At 40.5% G+C, this 18,611-nt stretch overlaps 1 protein-coding gene across 2 annotated transcripts in view; it reads left to right on the top strand.

Annotated features, from left to right (window-relative positions):
* Nucleotides 1-18,611, top strand: part of PDE7A (phosphodiesterase 7A) — a 106,896-nt gene that overhangs the window by 38,983 nt on the left and 49,302 nt on the right. The window contains exon 1 of one of the 2 annotated variants that reach the window (XM_068983665.1): nucleotides 9,994-10,053. The exons of the other annotated variant lie outside the window; for it this stretch is intronic. Within the exon in view, the coding sequence (XP_068839766.1) occupies nucleotides 9,994-10,053 (60 nt within the window). Of the gene's footprint in view, nucleotides 1-9,993; nucleotides 10,054-18,611 lie in introns of those variants that run through there. 2 annotated transcript variants of the gene reach the window in all.

The raw sequence follows: 18,611 nt of genomic DNA, 5'->3' as shown, positions 1-18,611 counted from the left end.
CCCTATTAAAGATATAGAGCAGACATCCTTGCCTTGTTTATGATCTTAGGGCAAAAGCATTCAGTTTTTTTATTTTTAAATATGAGGTGGCTGTAGGTTTTTTTAGATGTCCTTTGTCAGATGAGAGAGTGTCCTTCTATTCCTAGTAAAGAGTGTTTAGCATAAATGAGTATTGAATTTTGTTACCAATTGAAATATTATATGATTTTTTAATTCTAATATGTTGAACTACATTTGTTGTTTTTTTAACAATGAACCAGTTTGAGTCCTGAGATAATATCCCTTTAATCATAATGCATTTCCTTTTTACAATTATTTTCTTACAGATCTTTGTATCTTTGTTTATGAGCTATTTGGTCCATGATTTCCTTTTGTAATGTCTTTGTCTGGTCTGGGCATCAGTTGTTTTTCTTAGTAATTTTATTGTGATGTGTCTTGGTGTGGTTTTCTTGTGTTTCTCCTATTGGATTCATTGAGCTTCTTTGGCACCTGGGTTAATAGTTGTCATCAAATGTGGAAAATGTTTTAGAAGTATTTTCTTGTTGATCTCTTCTGTAGCATTTTTTCTGCTGTTAAGCCCAACTGAATTTTTAATTTAGGTGTTGTATTTTTCAGCTATAGGTGATCCTTTTTTTTTAGGTTTCCATTTCTTTTTTCATAATGTACATGTTTTCTTTTAAATAATTGGATATATTCACAGTAACATTTTTAAAGTCCTTATCTACTAATTCCATCATCTTCTTCATTTCTGAGTTTGTTTTTATTGGTGCTCCCTACCCTTTTGGGGATCACATTTTCTTGTTTATTCCCCTAATTTATAATATCTCACTTATTATCTTTAAAAGAGTGTTGGGTTTTGATCTGGTAAGCAGTCTAGTTACTTGTGGATCAGCCTGATCCTTTTCAGCATATTTTAAGCATTGTTAGTGTGGTTCCAGAACAGTGCTGTCCAGTAGAACTTTTTGCGTTGATGACCTTCATTTGCCCTTCTCCTATGCGAGGCCATTTTTTTTTGGGTCTCTATGGGACACTCCAGGTGTCCTGTGAGAGCTCTTGACCGTGGTTGGTTGGGACCAAAATGTCTCCCAGCTCCTCTGAGTTGTTCTTTCCATGGTAACTGTTCTTTTCTAAGCCCCATAGAAGCTTGTCCTACACATGCATAGCTTGGTATTCGGCCACAGACTCAAGGAGACCCCCTTTCAGACTTGGAGCCTGTTATCTTCACAGCTCTTCCTGTCCGGTACTCAGCTCTGCAAAAGCCAAGTGTTGGACCCTCCCTGAACTCCAGTCTCTCTGTGTCCTCAACTTTGTGAGACTTCTTGCTCTGCCTGGTTACCCTGCTCTGCTTTGGGGTTTGGTAACTGCTTTCAAGAAAGCTGGGCAATTATAGGATTCATCCTGTTTTTACCCCCTTGTCTCAGGGATCAAAGTCCTGTACTTCTTGCTCTCCAACATCTGAAAGCAGTGTTTCATGCAGGAAACGCAGCTCTCTAGTTGTTCCTGATGGGAGTGCTAGTCCACTGTCAGTTGTCCCGTCATTTATTGAACCATGATTAATATTCTTAGTTGGCCGTGAGTTTGCTTGCGTCTGGTATTTGTACCTCCTGCTTTCTCTATGCTTGGAACTCTATCTCCTGCTGCTTGTATGACACTCAAAAATCATTGAAGGGTCAGATTACATGTCACTTCCCCTCAGTGGTCTTCCTAGCCACTACCAAATCCTGAGTTAAATGTCATATTTGGTACTCATAGCTTAAGTACTCCTTTTGGTGCCCATATTCATCTTACATTTGCTTGTAATTGTAGTTATTTGTTATTGTGGTCGTTTGTAGTCCCCACAAAACTCTGATCCACTTGAAGGCAAGGACTGTGTCTAGTTATGTTGTATCCTTCATGGCCAGCACTGTGGGAATCTCAGGATCTCTTCTGTGTCCTGTTCTCTCCTCTGCACTGCAATATGTGGAGATGAAGTGGTACTACTCAGTGTGCCTCGGGTATGCTTTAGAAATGGTTTATGCCTGAACTTCAGTTGGTTTGGAGAGGGGAACAGTTGTTGACAGCTGCCATCCTTATTCTGAAGTTTCCTTTTAAAATGTCTGACCAATCTCTCTAGAGATCAGTAGTTTTCCTTTTTAGTATTTTGAACAGTTTCTTTGTTGTTTGTTTGTTTGATTTATTTTTGGCTGTGTTGCATCTTCATTTCTGCAGGGGCTTTTCTCTAGTTATGGCGAGCAGGGTGTATTCTCTGGTTGTAGTGCTCGGATTTCTGTTTGCAGAGGCTCCTTTTGCTGTGGAGCGTGGGCTCTGGGGCACGCAGGATTCAGAAGTTGCAGCTTGCGGGCTCTGGAGCACAGGCTCAATAGTTGTGACACACAGGCTTAGTTGTTCCGTGGCATGTGGGATCTTCCCAGACCAGGGATCGAACCTATGTCTCCTACATTGATGGGCAGATTCTTTACCACTGAGCCACCAAGGAAGCCCTCTTCTTTAGTATTTATGTTGCAAATATTTTGATATACACTTACCCACAAATAGTGCTCGACTCATAATATTCTTTTTAGAGGTGAAGTTTTTTTCCGTACCTGCAAATAGCTCTCATTTTAAAATTATCTTTTGCGATCAATAGCAGTAACCACTTAATTGTTCTCGTAGCTTTGAGGCAGTCAGTATGGCTAGGTCTGTGGGGTGTGGCAAGGGATGCAGTTCCCATTGAAGAGTCTTTAATAACAGTAGCTTTCTTAGAAAGGCTTTTTTGAAAATGAAATTGAGTCAGGAGGCGCTACTGGTAAAGAGCCCACCTGCCAATGCAGGAGACACAAGAGATGAGGGGTTCGATCCCTGGGTTGCAGAGATTCCCCTGGAGAAGGGCATGGCAACTCACTCCAGTGTCTTTCCCTGGAGAATCCTCATGGAAGATAAGCCTGGCGGGCTACAGTCCACAGGGTCGCAAAGAGTTGTACACAACTGAAGTGGCTGAGCACACATAGTTTTGTGGAATCTCGTAGAAGCCTTGAAGGTCATTCGTTCTTTTTGCCCACAGTCTCCTTGACAGAGGCTAGTTTGAGGTAGCTTCTTTCAATTTGCATTATTCTGATTGCAGAAAATTCTTAGAGCCTGTAGAAAGTCCTTAGAAAGTAATATTGAATAAATATTTCCACAAACTTCGGTGCATTGGGCCTGCTTCCACCTTTTATGATTTCATAGACTGAAGCTAAATTCTTTAGCTTATTTTATCTTATAGTAGTTAACACCCTGTATTTTTTTCTTTGCCTAAACCATCTCAGTTAATGCAACTCTTCCTTATATATTATCCTAGTGAATTGGCTCTTTGCATCAAGTGGCCAAAGTATTAGAGCTTCAGCATCAGTCCTTCCAGTGAATATTCAGGGTTGATTGCCTTTAGGATTGACTGGTTTGATGTCCTTGCTGTCCAAGGGACTCTCCAGAGTCTTCTCCAGCACCACAGTTTGAAAGCATCAATTCTTCAGCACTCAGCTTTCTTTATAGTCCAACTCTCAAATCCGTACATGACTACTGGAAAAACCATAGCTTTTACTATACGAACCTTTCTTGGCAAAGTGATGTCTCTGCTTCTTAATACACTGTTTGTCATATCCATATGTGCTTTTAAAAATGTTATATATGAATGCATCTTCCAGTGTAATACTCAGAACCGAATTCAGTCTTATAAATGTGGCCTGTATTGAGATGAGAGGAACATCCTTGATTTGGATACTATTAATATCTGACTCTTAGAGGAGGGCATGGCATACCACTCCAGTATTCTTGCCTGGAGAATCCCATGGATGGAGGAGCCTGGCAGGCTACAGTCCATAGGGTCACAAAGAGTCGGACACAACTAAAGCTACTGAACATAACATCTGACCCTCAGTGCTTCCTAAGCTTGCCTTTACTTACTGCCTCCTATTAGAGTTTAAATATTCTGACTGTTTTTTTCCCAAGGGAAACTGTCTTAAACTCTGTTTCCACTGTTCTATATGCATGCAGTTTATCTTACATAAAAACACACACTCCATTCTCTTCAGGTTATTTTGTAATTAAATGTGGTTTACTCTTTGTTTTGTATGCAGATTTGATATACATTAGTCTGATCTGCTTCCTAATAAATAACAAAGTCAGGGGACTTCCCTGGGGGTTCAGTGGCTGAGATCTGAAGATCCCAATGCATGGTGCCCCGGTTTGATCCCTGTTCAGGGAGCTGGATCCCGCAGGCTGCAGTGAAGACTGAAGATCCCTTGTGCCCAGTGTACCAGATGACTATATAGATAAATGAAATTTTAAAAAAAAGAGAGTGATGTACTCACAGCATATATGGAAAAACCATGCCCTTTAAAAAAAAAAAAAAGTCGGATGTAGAGTTCTGTTAGGTACCTCTGAATTCTTCCACTAGTTTCAAATCCAGAACTTGAACTCTGGTTAAGTTGGCTCAGTCAGCTAGGAGTCAGCCTAACAGTGCTCTGCTTTCTTCTTAAGGATGCATCCAGAGACTGTGCAGCCTTGTGGAAATTAAGGTGGCCGATGTCTGTGACATGCTCCTGGTCTTTTATACTAGCAACTTAAGTCCAAACTCTACAGTTGTAGGAGCCACACCATTGGGTTTTTTTTTTTTTTTTCCCCTTCTGGTAATTGTGGCCATTTCTACTTTACCATAATTTTTTTTGCCATCAAAAGTTCTCACATTTATTAGTGAGTCAAAGCATTAGTGCAGAAACACTGACGCAAAGAGAAAAAACATTTTCCCAATAAAACACATCCAGCTGTTAAAATAGTAGCAATGTTCTCAGTGTAAGATGCAGTTGACCTTGACTCAGATTCCATACATGTGCCACCTGTTGTACGAGGCTTCCTATAGACCCAACTTGGTTCTCCGGCAGCGTCTTCTCTTGGAGTTGTACCTGATTATAGTACCAGCTTTCGTTTGATTCCATTGGGGAATAGGACTGTTCTGCTTTTGTCTTTGGGCCAGGAATCAGTTGATCCTGGGAATCTTGTGAGAAAATGTGGTGAGGAGCAGGATTCCCATAATTTTAAAAATATTTCGAACACTGGTTCAATAAGCAAATCTCAATTCTTTTCATATCATAAGATGTAGTTTCCTGGACCAGAAGACTTGAATTTTTTGTAAACTGTCAGGGTGTCTTTATTACTTCCTTCATACTAGGACTAATCATGTATTCGTTGCCATTAAATACTGAGATGACAGAAATATATAATAGAAAGCTTAATTCAGAGTACTAACAAAGGTCTTAACTGATAAAAGTCCCATTTCACTATAGTTTTAAAATAATTTTTGTTACTTATCAAGACTTAATTTTTCATCAGTTTCGTAGATCTTGAAATTCGTAACGTTTGAAAAATGATCAGCTCTGATACGAGGTTTTTAGTAGAAATATCAGTTAAAAAAAAAAAGGCTCACCCTGATTTATTATTTGTTATTAAAATTGGCTGGAATTCAAATTGACAAGGGCACAGTTGGAAATTGTGACTATTGCATTCACATTTTTTCTACTATAAATTTGGTTATGGTTTCAACAGACACTACATTCGTATAAAGAACTCTGGGATAGACTATTCCTGTCAACATGATTCCAAAATTATAGACACTGATGTCAATGCAGATGAGGTTAGCCTAATTTGGTCAAGAGAAGGACATGCTGAGTCTCTGTATGGATAGCTAAAGGCTATTGCCAAGATTGACAGGTGTCCTGTGAGTGGCAAAGAGCCCCAGGGGTAAAATGTGTACTGGGATTACTTCTCTAAGACACAGTGATCAAAGTTGTACCTTTTCCTTCCATTGACTGTGCTCCTAAAATAGTGAGATTTGCTTTTAATACCCTGACTATTCAGATATTTTATAAGCCCCAGAAAGGTAAAGGATTTTATACCTTTTTTTTCCTTATGGTATCAAATTCTGTTTTCAAAAGCTTAACTGTGTCCTGTGCATGAGTTTTTCTAGTATAGTCAAGTGACCCTTTTTTGTTACCCTGTCATGTCTCACTCAGGCTTTGAGACAGGTGAGAAGTGTTAATATAAAAGAATACATTTGTTATTATTGTAAAAGAGGCAACTATTTATTTAGGGGATAATTATATTTGGAGAGATTAATTTTTAAGATAATTTTCTAGTAATATAATATCGTAGATGAGTATTAATACAGTTTGATAACAGCTTTTGTTTCTATTTCATCTTATTGAAATTTCTTTGTTATTAAGAGAAGCTTTATAATTTGTCAAGATACATTAGTAGTAAGTATTTCATATCTCAAAATAATAAAAAGTTTTAAAGCCAGTAGATTCATGCCATTAAAGAAAGGTAAGTATACTAAGAAAAAACTGTATTGCCTGAGGTTTTTGTGAGATTTGAATGATGTACATGTGTCATCGGCAACAAAGGAGCTATGATTTTAGGCATAAGCACAGTAGCTATGTCTATTGAAAAATTTTTTGACTATGTGGCAAGACATGTGGGATGCTAGTTTCCTGACCAGGGATCGAACCTGCACCCCCTGCACGGGAGGCACAGAACCTTACCCACTGGACCACCAGGGACGTCCCTGCTGTTTCTATTCAAATAGGAAATTTCCTGACCTGGTAGGATTGTGTCTTGATTATCTCTGTATTTCAGTGTTAGATACGTAGTGGAAATTGAAGAAGGGGATGCTGGGGAACCATTGTAGGGAGTCAGTCTGTTGGCTGGTGTGAAAAATTACGCTGGCCCTCCTAGGACTCAGAAAAACGTCTCTGGGTGCTGGGCAGGCACCGCACGGGTTCCCCTCCTGGACCACGTGGTTTCTGTTAAGCCCAAAATTGGAGTGTAGCTGGAGAGGTCAGGTCATTACCATCAGTAAGGTTAGGCCTTACTGATTTAATTTGGACTTGACACTTCATGGGAAATAGATTGGGAAATAGTGGAAACAGTGTCAGACTTTATTTTGGGGGGCTCCAAAATCACTGCAGATGGTGATTGCAGCCATGAAATTAAAAGATGCTTACTCCTTGGAAGGAAAGTTATGACCAACCTAGATAGCATATTCAAAAGCAGAGACATTACTTTGCCAACAAAGGTCCGTCTAGTCAAGGCTATGGTTTTTCCAGTGGTCATGTATGGATGTGAGAGTTGGATTGTCAAGAAAGCTGAGTGCTGAAAAATTGATGCTTTTGAACTGTGGTGCTGCAGAAGACTCTTGCGGGTCCCTTGGACTGCAAGGAGATCCAACCAGTCCATCCTAAAGGAGATCAGTCCTGGGTGTTCATTGGAAGGACTGATGCTAAAGCTGAAACTCCAGTACTTTGGCCACCTCATGGGAAGAGTTGACTCATTGGAAAAGACTCTGATGATGGGAGGGATTGTGGGCAGGAGGAGAAGGGGACAACAGAGGATGAGATGGCTGGATGGCATCACTGACTCAATGGACGTGAGTTTGGGTAAACTCCAGGAGTTGGTGATGGACAGGGAGGCCTGACGTGCTGCGATTCATGGACACGACTGAGCAGCTGGACTAGGCTGGACTGAAGTGTTTCTGAGAGCCTGCTCTGAGCAAGGTCTTCTTGCACAGATGTCGCTTAACTCCTGTGAAGGGAGGCAAGTAAAGGTGGTGACTCTCCCAGGTTCACTCAACTCTTGGCAGCACAGCTGGGAAGCAAACCCAGGCTCTTGACTCCAGACCCAGTAGAGTTTGGAGATCATGGAATAATCTCAACGGAAGTTCCTTCCAATGAGAGAAGTTTTAGAACTGCCTTTCTTTTTCTCCGCTCTGTGTCTCAATTCCGATCTTCTTCCTCTTCCATTGTTCCAACCTTCCCTTTTAGACAAGACGCAAGTGCAGATTGTTGACCTCACCATTGACCTATAAGACATACATCAAAATGTTTAAGTACTGTGTCAAAAATAGCAGTATCGTGTTTGCTTCTTAGAACTCAGCTTTTTGAGCAGCTGATTGGCAGGGCACTGTGCGGATAAGAAGTGTTTCTGGGCTGAGCATGGAGGCAGCAGGCTCATTCGGTGTATGCTGCCCAGCCCAGCCCAGCAGGTAATGAGTGATGACCACCAGCAGTTCTCCTGGGAACGTGGCTGACTCCACTCAGCTGCTCTGTCCTTGTCCTGGGCATCCTTTGAATTTGCTGGCTGGAACCTTACTGCCCAAAGAGTAATCTGAGACCCTGACAGTCTCATGTCACACCTAGTTTCCTGACAGACTAAAAAAGTTGTCTCCGTGTGTGCAAGGATTAGCATCACAGCTTGTTCAGAGGAAAGAAGAGATATATATAAGGTGTAGTGAGAAATACATGGCCATGTTTCCTGTATAGCTTAAATTTAGAAAAATTTTGATTTGGACCTGTAATTTGAATTTATCCCTTGTTTTAACAGGTCGAGAATTAACTTTTTTTTTTAATGCCCTCTTTGTACTGAGGATTGGATAATGAAAACAGCACTGGTATTTGAACTGTTGGGGCTATTTTCAGATATTTTAGAACCATCATGTGGGTCCCATCACCAGGCAGATGACTTTGTCTCGCTGTGAACTGCGGTCCCTGACGCAGTCCTGTCTTGAGTGTTTCCCAGCCTGTCTACCTCTCTCCCCTTCCCCGCCCCCAGCCAGAGCTGTGATCCCCTCTGCTGTGGTCTCCTGAGTGCCCACCCAGCCTATCCCACCGAGCTGCACTTGACTAAAACCTCCAACGTGTCCAGCAAGTTGGGATTAGCTTTTAGGATGATGACAAAAGAATCTCCCTTCTGGCCATCCCGTAACCTGCGTTCCAGCCTCGTCTACTTTTCTTCCCGAATCTTCTGCTTGGTTTTGTCATGCGTTGTCACGTCCACCCAGATCATCTTCCCATCCTCTTCACGTTCTTGCCCCTTCAGTTCAGCTCGGGGATATTTCAGGGCCCCTGGGAAGAAGCTCCTCACTTCCTAACCAGGTCAGGCCCAAGCATCGTTGGCGATTCCCGCCTCAGCCCCATCGCACTTGTTTCAGTTGCAGCGTTGTGCTCATTTACAGTCTTTGATTCGTGTAGATTCTGATTAAACTGAAAGCTTCAGGAGGGCAGGAGCCAGTGTCTGTTTCCACTTGAATACCGCTGGCATCTCACCAAGGGCCTGGTCCCTAATTGCTGCTTGAGAAATACTTGCATGAAAGTTTCATGAAAGGCTTTTCCTTTCATGCTGGCTGCTGTGAGAGATCACAGAGATGGACAGAGGCCCACTTTGCTGACACCGAGCCCCCAACTCATAGCTGAGAGAAGAGTGAGACGTGGAGCACAGGTGTTATCATAGACGCTGGATCTCAGTTAGGGCTTGGAAGTAATGTACTTATAATTGCTTGAAAACATGCAGATAGGCTGGCCTTTGTCAATAAATCCAGAATGCGTGAATTATAATGTTATATAGCACAACAGTGTCTATGAAAGCCCCTAACATTCGTAAAGTAACCCTAGCTCCAAAGGAAAGAAAAGGTTGAACACATTCAGTACTAAAAGTTGAAAAGGTAGAATAAAATGCGTTAATACTTTTAAACGCCAGGACAATTCTACGTGTGGAGCTGGTCTTTATGGAAGAAATGAGCACTTTTTTTAGTGCTGCCAGACATTTGGGCGAAGGTTATTTGAAAGCAGTGCCGATGTTAAGGTTGTGGACGAGCTTGGGGCCAGCCAGAGACCTCGTTTGCCTACATCGTGTGGGACTGTTAGGTCGGCTGTCACGAAGGTTTTTCCCCTCCTCGTCCCCCCGTCACTGACTCTCTCACCCCAGCCCTGGGCTGTGACAGTAACCACGCGCCGGTAGGAAGGCCGGCTGGCAGCGCGTTCTCGGAGTCATGTGACCCTTGTTTGAAGGCAGCTGTGTGAGGTTCAGGGCGGGCATTCCCCTCTCTCCTGCTTCGGGACAGCTGGTTATTGTCAGGTCTGACGAGTTTCCCTTGCTCTTTGCTTGCTGGGCGAGGAGGGAGGTTATGCGGCAGGACTTTCCCTAGACCCAATGGGAATTACACTGATCTGGTGTCTGGCCTTGGTTCTCATCAAGTGGATCGCCTCTAAGGTAGGCCATCTTTATTTTTAGGATGGTGACATGAGTCTTTAGTTTATACATTGGTAGGAATGGACTGGTTAGTGGGGCTCCTTCTCCTTTTACTTCAGGTTTTGTTTCTCTGATTACAGGAGCGCTGCGGTTTTACCTGTCAGCTGTCATTTTCATGTTATTGTCATGCTACTGTGTGTCATTTTCATTTTTCTCCCACCTATTCCTCCTGAAGGGCTTTTTATGGATCATTTCTTGGTACCGAAGTAACTTTGCTCAGGATTATGCCTTTAAAGAAGTCTGTCTTTTTTTTTTTTTTTTTAACTAGTTAATGCCATGTCTATTTACTGTGCCAGGGTGATCAAGATGAAGTTATCCAAAAACTAGACTACCACTGGGCTGACAAACTGAAGTCTCCATTGCCATTAAAAATCAAGTTTTTATGCTTAAAGAAGTTCAGCTTCTAAGGTTATGAAATTACTGAACAATTTGGGCTTTTGTTGTACATATTTTAAACATTCTCTTCTGGAGATACCGAATTTATGTTACTTATAAATTCAAAGTATAATTACTGGGGATTTCTAAGCAATTGTAAGCTTTTAAAAAAACTAAATACCACTTTCTAGCCTGTTCTCACTTAAGGTCTTGTTGCTACTGAAATATATGCCTTAGTTATAGGGAAAAAAGTAAGATTATTTTATTATGTATCTGTTGATCTTAAATTTGGATTCCAAAGATGAGGCTTAAGAAATGCTTGATAGAATGCTAGTCATTTGGTATCTGATTGAGAGTCTAAAGCAGGAAATACTTAAGATTATACTATTTAAAATTATTTTGTCTGTACTTGTGTAAAAATGAATATATCTTTAACCCATCATGCAGCTTTTTATTCCTTTATTAAGAAAACTGAAAAGTGTGAACATAAAATGTTTAAGGCCAATAGCATTTGCTAGTAAGCAACACAAAAACTTCTGTAAAGTTAAACATCTTTTTCAAGCGAGGTTTTAATCCCTGATAAGGTAGTATTTTCATGTTTAAGCATACTGTTTTAGGCATAGTTGTGTCTTTCTTGAAGCAGTCCTGTTTTCTTACTGAACATGACTGAAGAAATCTTTTAAAGAAAAACAATAGGCTTGATTTTTTAAAATCTTTGTCTTTTGTAAATTAATTAATTTTGTCACACAGACACCATTTTACTCATTGTTTTTAGAGGATTAGCTTGCCAAGTTACTGAAAGAAGGTCAAGTTAATAATGGATTAGTTGAATTGTAGATTTTTTAAAGATACTTTCTACTTTGTTATAACAGTCAAAGTTTAAAATTTTTAAGCAACAGACTGCTGTTATTTTCAATGTGTGACTTTTAAAAGTATATTTACATAGTGAAGAAGAACTGGAGGCTAGTGTTCAATGGATGGATGCGTGTCTTGGATAGGCACTCAGATAGGAACGCTTTTCTAGCTTATGTAAGATGAATTGTTGTTTGGTCGCTAAGTTGTGTCCAACTCTCTGCAACCCCGTGGGCTTCAGCACACCAGGCTTCCCTGTCCTTCACCAGCCCCCAGAGTTTGCTCAGATTCATGTCCATTGAGTCAGTGATGCCATCTAACCATCTCATCTCATCGTTTGTCACCCACTTCTCCTGTCCTCAGTCTTTCCCATCATCAGGGTCTTTTCTAATGAGTCAGCTCTTCCCATCCAGGTGTAAGATGAAAACACTCTGAAAAAGCTCACTTTACTGCATCAGAGAAAGCTTTCAGAACTTTGGGCTTCTTCATCTTTTGTACTGTTACCATTTTTTGTAATGTGACCCGGAAATGTATTCAGTGCTACTGTGTTTAGGCCCCGTGACAGCACGTCTAATGACGGAGCGTATAAAACCTACCTCTAGAGGTCTTGTTCAGTAAAGAGAGATTTCGTCTGAAAGCACTTGGAACGTTTACTGGCACAGAGTAGGGGCGCAGCAAACAGTTAGTGTATCATTACTTTACCACATAAGGGAAATACACACACTTTTGCACAATAGGTTACTTGAGTGGGAAAGTTGAACAAGATAAAAACCATAGCACTTAAAATATCTTTCTTGCTTGTGCTCAGTCCCTCAGTTGTGTCCAGCTCTTTGCAACCTCATGAACTGTAGCCCACCAGGCTCTTCTGTCCATGGGATTCTCCAGGCAAGAACACTGGAGTGGTTTGTCATTCCTTTCTCCAGGGGATCTTCCCAATTCAGGGATCAAACACACGTCTCCTGCATTGGCAGGCCAGTTCTCTACCACTGAGCCACCTGGAAAGTCAGTTTAAAACACATCATCCTTGGGAATTCGCTGGAAGTTCAGTGGTTAGGACTTCTCACTGTCACTGCTGGGGCCCTGGGTTCAATCCCTGGTCAGGGAACTAAAGTCCCACAAGGCTCGCAGCGTTCCCCGTCCCCCCCACAAAAAGCACACAACACAACATGTCTGTCTTTAAAAGTTACATCCTAACTAATATTGGGAACGACTTTTACGCCTTTTGTCATCTACCTTCTAAGTCAGATCTTTTATGGAGGAGCAGTTCACCCTGATTCAAGGCGAGTGTCTTAGTCGGGCACTCAGAACTCCTGCTTTCGTGGCTGTAGGTTCTTTGGAACCTTACTGTTTAACTTGTTTGTGCTGCTGCTGTCCGTTTCTGATTAGCTCAGCCGCGCCCGTGTTTTGACCTATACTAGTTTGCTTTACAAGCTGTTCCCAGGATGGCTAAATTAGAAAAGTCACGAGTAGGAGCGTCTCAGTTATTTCCATTCACTGGTGAGGTGAGCGGGAATGTGGATTATAGCTCACAATGTTTTATGACTGACAGCGTGACTTGGGATTTTGGTTCAATTTGTTTTACTATCTTTATTAAAAATAGAATTTTACAACTATGTGGCTTGTAAAATGATAAACTTTTAAAAAGGTATATGTTAAGCCTAAGCTGCAGTCTTGGTGTATAAAGCACATATAATTATTATTTTTTTAATTGGGCCTTCAGTAAATGTAGGTCTTTTTTTAATTATTTATTTTGACCGTGCTGCGTGGCATGTGGGGTGGGATCTTAGTTCTCCCCCGACCAGAGGTCAAAGCAATGTCCCCTGCAGTGAAAGCTGGGAGTCTTAACCACTGGATGGCCAGGGAGGTCCCTATAATTATTTTTTAAAATAACACTTAACATGGAAATCACATTTTTATAATTAATAATTTATAGTGCATTTTTCCAAAAGGAGTTTCTAGATTGCTTAGTGAAACAAAAATGATATTCATTTTAAGCTTCATCTGTGAGGCAAGTAAATGAGTAAATTATCACTCAGAATGAATTCATTGATGGTTCACATTTTTAAGTCCATTCTTAAAAAAATTTCATTTTGTCTCATTTAGATTTATTTCATAAGAGTTATGTCTTGTGGTTTAGGGTAGAATTTTAGGTATTTACGGAGCAGACTTACTTAAATTAGTAATAAATTAAATGAATACTTTGCACATCCTTAAGTAATTTGTTAAAATATATTTAAAATTAAGTTCAACCCTTTTTGCCAAGTTTTAAAAATGATTAAGACTCTACCATTTTAATGTCTAAACTGATGCCTCTATAAATAAGTCTAAAGTGAATACCTTAAAATAAGTTTAGTATGTCATAGTTATAATCTAGATTATGTTCATTACCCAGTTTTTCTGAAGAAGGAAATAGCAACCCACTCCAATATGCTTGCCTGGGAAATCCCCTAGACAGAGGAGCCTGGTGGCCTACAGTCTATGGGGACACAGAAGAGTTGGACTCGACATAGCCACTAAACAAGTCAGTTTTTCACTTACACTGTTTTGACAGCTGGTATTAGTCTTTCTCAATCCTTAGAGTGATGAGATTTTACCTCTCTAATTAGTGCCTCTTTTAGTAAATATCCTTCCCTACACTTGAGAAAAAAAAAAAAAAAAAGGCAACCCGGTTTCCTGAAGAGGACTGTTAGAGATAACAGGTTACAATTTGTTTTAACAAGCTGTTTACTCAAGTTTTATTGGATACGAGTGGGTTGATAGGTACTGACCATGACAGGCTGTTACACAATCATACCTGTGGTTTCATGAATCTGATCTGGCCGGTAGGAATACTTATTTCCACCTTTGTGCCCTTCATACTAGTAGATTTTTCTCTCCTATGGTGGTATTAAGGGGAGGCTTCCCTTGGATTGCAGGGAGATCCAACCAGTCCATTCTGAAGGAGATCAGCCCTGGGATTTGTTTGGAAGGAATGATGCTAAAGATGAAACTCCAGTACTTTGGCCACCTCATGTGAAGAGTTGACTCATTGGAAAAGACTTTGATGTTGGAAGGGATTGGGGGCAGGAGGAGAAAGGGATGACAGAGGATGAGATGGCTGGATGGCATCACTGACTCGATGAACATGAGTCTGAGTGAACTCCGGAAGTTGGTGATGGACAGGGAGGCCTGGTATGCTGCGATTCATGGTGTTGCAAAGAGTCGGACACCACTGAGCGACTGAACTGAACTGAACTGAAATCTAATAAGCTAAATATCTTGGGGTGGCGATGTGAACAGCAGGTGTGAGTTGTACCTTAAGTGATTACAGTGACTGTTTGCTCCTGAATAAGTAGTTTATGATGAGACACTGCAGGAGGCTTAGGGTCTTCTGTTGGTGGACGACACTTTAACTTTATTAAGCATGGTGCTGCCAGGGATGTGTTCTGTATGATTTAGTCCCTTAGAATTTGCGATCATCCACTTATTTGTAGGTTTCTTTGTAGTAGATTCTTGCTGTATTTTTTAGTTGATTTATTCTGTGAATATATAATAATTATGTGCAAACATGCTCAGTCGTATCCGACTCTTTGAGACCCTGTGAACTGTAGCCCACCAGGCTCCTTTGTCCAGGGGATTTCCCAGGCAAGAATACTGGAGTTGGGTTGCCATTCCCTCCTCTAGGAGGTCGGAGGTTTTCCCAACCAGGGATCAAACCCAGATCTCCTGCATTGGCAGGTGAATTCTTTACCACTGAGTCACCTGAGAAGCCCGCATGCTACAAAATTCAAAAGATACTCATTGGTAGTTTCGCCTCCTACCTTTGTGTGCTTCAGCCTCCTTGGAGGCAGCCAGTGTCAAAAATTAGAATTTTATTTTTGCTTGTAACTTGTGTTCCTTTTATATTTCATGAACTGTTGGAGGTTTTTGCTTGTTTGTTTACATCTTCATTAAATCATACGAGACTTTAATTGATGTTTTTCTCTTAAATAGTAGGGCTTCCCAGATGGCGCTAGTGGTAAAGAACCCACCTGCCAATGCAGGAATCATAAGAGATGCTGGTTTGATCCCCAGGTTGGGAACATCCCCTGGAGAAGGGCATGGCAACCCACTCTAGTATTGCCTGGAGAATTCTGTGGACAGAGGAACCTGGCAGGCTACAGTCCATGGGGTGGAGAAAAGTCGGACACAGCTTAAGCGACTGAGCACGCATGCATTAAGGGGATAAAAACAATGATTTGGAGAGCTGTGTCCTTGGTGGATCAGATGATAAAGAATCTGCCTGCAATGCAGGAGACCTGGGTTCGATACCTGAGTCGAGAAGATGCCCTGGAGTAGGGATGACAATCCCACTCCACTGTTCTTGCCTGGAGAATCCCATGGTCAGAGGAGCCCGGTGTGTCTATGGGGTTGCAAGAAGTTGGATACCACTGAGCAACTAATACTTTGCATGCTAAATCCAAATGAGGGTTTTAAATGCAATAAAATTTCTTAATAATAATAGTAAAGAACATGGTTATTTTTCCTTGATATTTTTAGATGTATGTTAAAGAGCTGTAAATTTCATGCCAGAGTTTAGTGAGGACAGAATATCATTAATCTAATATGTAAAAATACCATCTCATTTCCTTAACATGTATTTCTTTCATTAATGAAGTCAAGCATTTTTTCTTGTTTTTATTCATTTATTATTTCTCTTCCTTGAGTAGTATATTTATGTCCTACCTGTTTTTATACACTGTTATTCATTATTTGCTAACTGATTTGTGAAGCTTTTTTTTTTCCTTTTATTTTTAGATTAGCAGGGTAAAATTTGCCCTTTGTCATAACGCTTCAACTTAATTTTTGTGATTTGGGGTTTGTCTTTTGCCTGTTTATGATATAGTTTGCCATGCATAATTTAACTTCTTGTGGCCAAATTGATTTATTTTTCATGACTTCTGGATTTTATAGAACAATTAGGTCCTTCCTATTTAAGATGTTTTTAGTGTCACTATTTAAATTTAAAAAAAATTTATTGACATATAACTGATTTACAGTGCTGTGTTTATTTCAGATGTACAGCAAAGTGATTCATTATCGGTCCTTGATGTTATTTAAATTTTTTAAAAATACAGTCATGTTTTCCTCTAATACTTTCATGCTTTTTTTTTTACATTAAAATTTTTGTTCCATGTGTAATTTATTTTGGAGTAGATAGAAAGGTAATAGTACAGCTTTATGCTTTTCCAAATAGCAAATTAGATAATTAATATTTTCCCCACAGAGTTTTAAATCCTTTAGCATACATAAAATTACTGGATATTATTGGATTTGATTCTAGATTCTCTATTAAGAATTTGCTTGCCCATTTATTCAGCTAATATTGATCTCTTTGAGTGTGCTAGGCACTATTCTAAATGTTGGGATTTATTCTATATCCGGGGATACAGCGTTAAACAAAGTCCCTGCCCCCGCAGAGATTAGATTCTAGTAGGAGGCTTGGTTAATTTTATCTTCTAGATGTTTAATTTGTCTTCATCTCAGTTGTTATTCATCATTTTGCTCATCAAATTTATTCATCAACTTAATCTGTAAAAAAATTATTCACTGACTTATTTACAATAAATGCACTCAATCATCAATTTACCAGGTGTATATTTAGCATCTACTAAATAATAGCAGTTTTAGAGGCCAAGAAGACAGTGGTGAATAAGTCAGACAGGGTTCTAGCTCTCGTGGCACTTTTGTTTTGGAATAAGTAAACGAGAATAGGTCGGCCAAGTGCTGCGCTGTGGGTGAAGGTTAGGAGGACCTCTACTTCCACGAGTAGTGAGGGGGTCTCTCAGGTGACCTTAGGTTTGGTAGCCTGGGGATGGCTCTCCGAAGAGATGACGTTTCTTCTGGAACCTGAGAGAGCGGAAGGAAGCGGTGCTGCCGTGGTCCTGGACAGAACAGCATGTAGCACAGCTGTGTGTTTGGTGTGCTTGGGGAGATGCAGGCAGGCCAGGGTGGCTGGGTCTCTCTGGTAAAGAGAGTTGCGGTAGAACTGAGGGGTAGGCAGGTCATGGAGAGCTTGGTCTGTGGACTCCATTCCAAGTATTCGGGGGCCATTAGAGGACTTCGAGCAGTAGCTGGAAGCAAGTTCCCTCTTGCTTCTTGTGTGTGAAGGGTCTGGGGGTCAAGGGATGTAGCAGGAAAGCCAGGCAGCAGCCCATCAAGGAGCCCAGGTGAGAAATGCTGTTGTCTGAGACAGAACAAGGAGAGGAGACTGAGGAAGGAAGGCGACTGTGGAAGTGGGGCTGGCAGGACTTGCTGAGGATGTTTCAGCTCTTACAGAGGCTTTGGTTTTTTTTTCTTTTCCTTTTTGTAATTATATTTAAAATATTTGCAATACTGGCTATCTTTATAATAACTTTATTGATGTATAATTCACATATCATCCAATTCACCCATTTAAAGTATACAGTTCCCAATTCCATGATTTTCAGCGTATTCACAGAGTTGTTTAGTCATTACCATGGTTACTTTGAGACGGTTCTCATCATTGCAGATTGAAGCTCTGTACCCATTAGCATTCACTTCCATTTCCCACCACCGCTCCCAACTCTTGGCAGCCACCAGTCTATTTCTAATTCTGTGGATTTGCCTATTTGGGATATTTCACATAAATAGAACCATAGGCTCTGTGGTCCTTCATGACTAGCGCCTTTCACTCGACATTGTTTTCAAGGTTCAACTATGATGTAGCATGCATCAGTGCTTCAGTCATTTCTGCAACTGAGTAACACCGAATGATATATTGTATGGCTGTACCACAGTTTGTTTATACCTTCATTAGTTGGTGGATATTTGGATTGTTTCCACTCGGGGGCTGTTAGGAATAATGTTGCTTTTTATATTGGTTTATTTTTAAGCTCAAAATGTATTTTTAAATCTGTGCTCTTTCAATGGCACTCCATTTTTTTTGGTGTAATAGATGCAGCGTCTTCTCGCATTTCTTTGAGTACGCTCATTAACGTTTTTAATTCTCTTATGTCTTGCTAGCTTCTGGGCCATTTGGTTTTTCATATTGTTTCATTGATTTCTAGCTAAAGGGTTTGTTCACATGTCTGATGATTCTGATTTTCTTACTCATTTGTATTTAATTGAAGAGAATAGTGAGGTCATTGAACTGTGTCTTTCTGTCAGTTGTGGCTACCTCTGCAGAAGCTCTGTCCTCAGGTGGGCTTGTATGATCTCTTGACATTAAGTTTCCATCTGCCTATCCACTTTGATGGTAATGCTTAATCACATTGTATTATAATTTGTCTGCGTCACAACTGTAGATTTCA

This window comes from Capricornis sumatraensis, chromosome 11 (genome assembly GCF_032405125.1).
Source record: "Capricornis sumatraensis isolate serow.1 chromosome 11, serow.2, whole genome shotgun sequence".
NCBI lineage: Eukaryota > Metazoa > Chordata > Mammalia > Artiodactyla > Bovidae > Capricornis > Capricornis sumatraensis.
The sequence above is the reverse complement of the archived record's forward strand: the minus strand, read 5'-3'. Positions and strand labels throughout refer to the sequence as shown.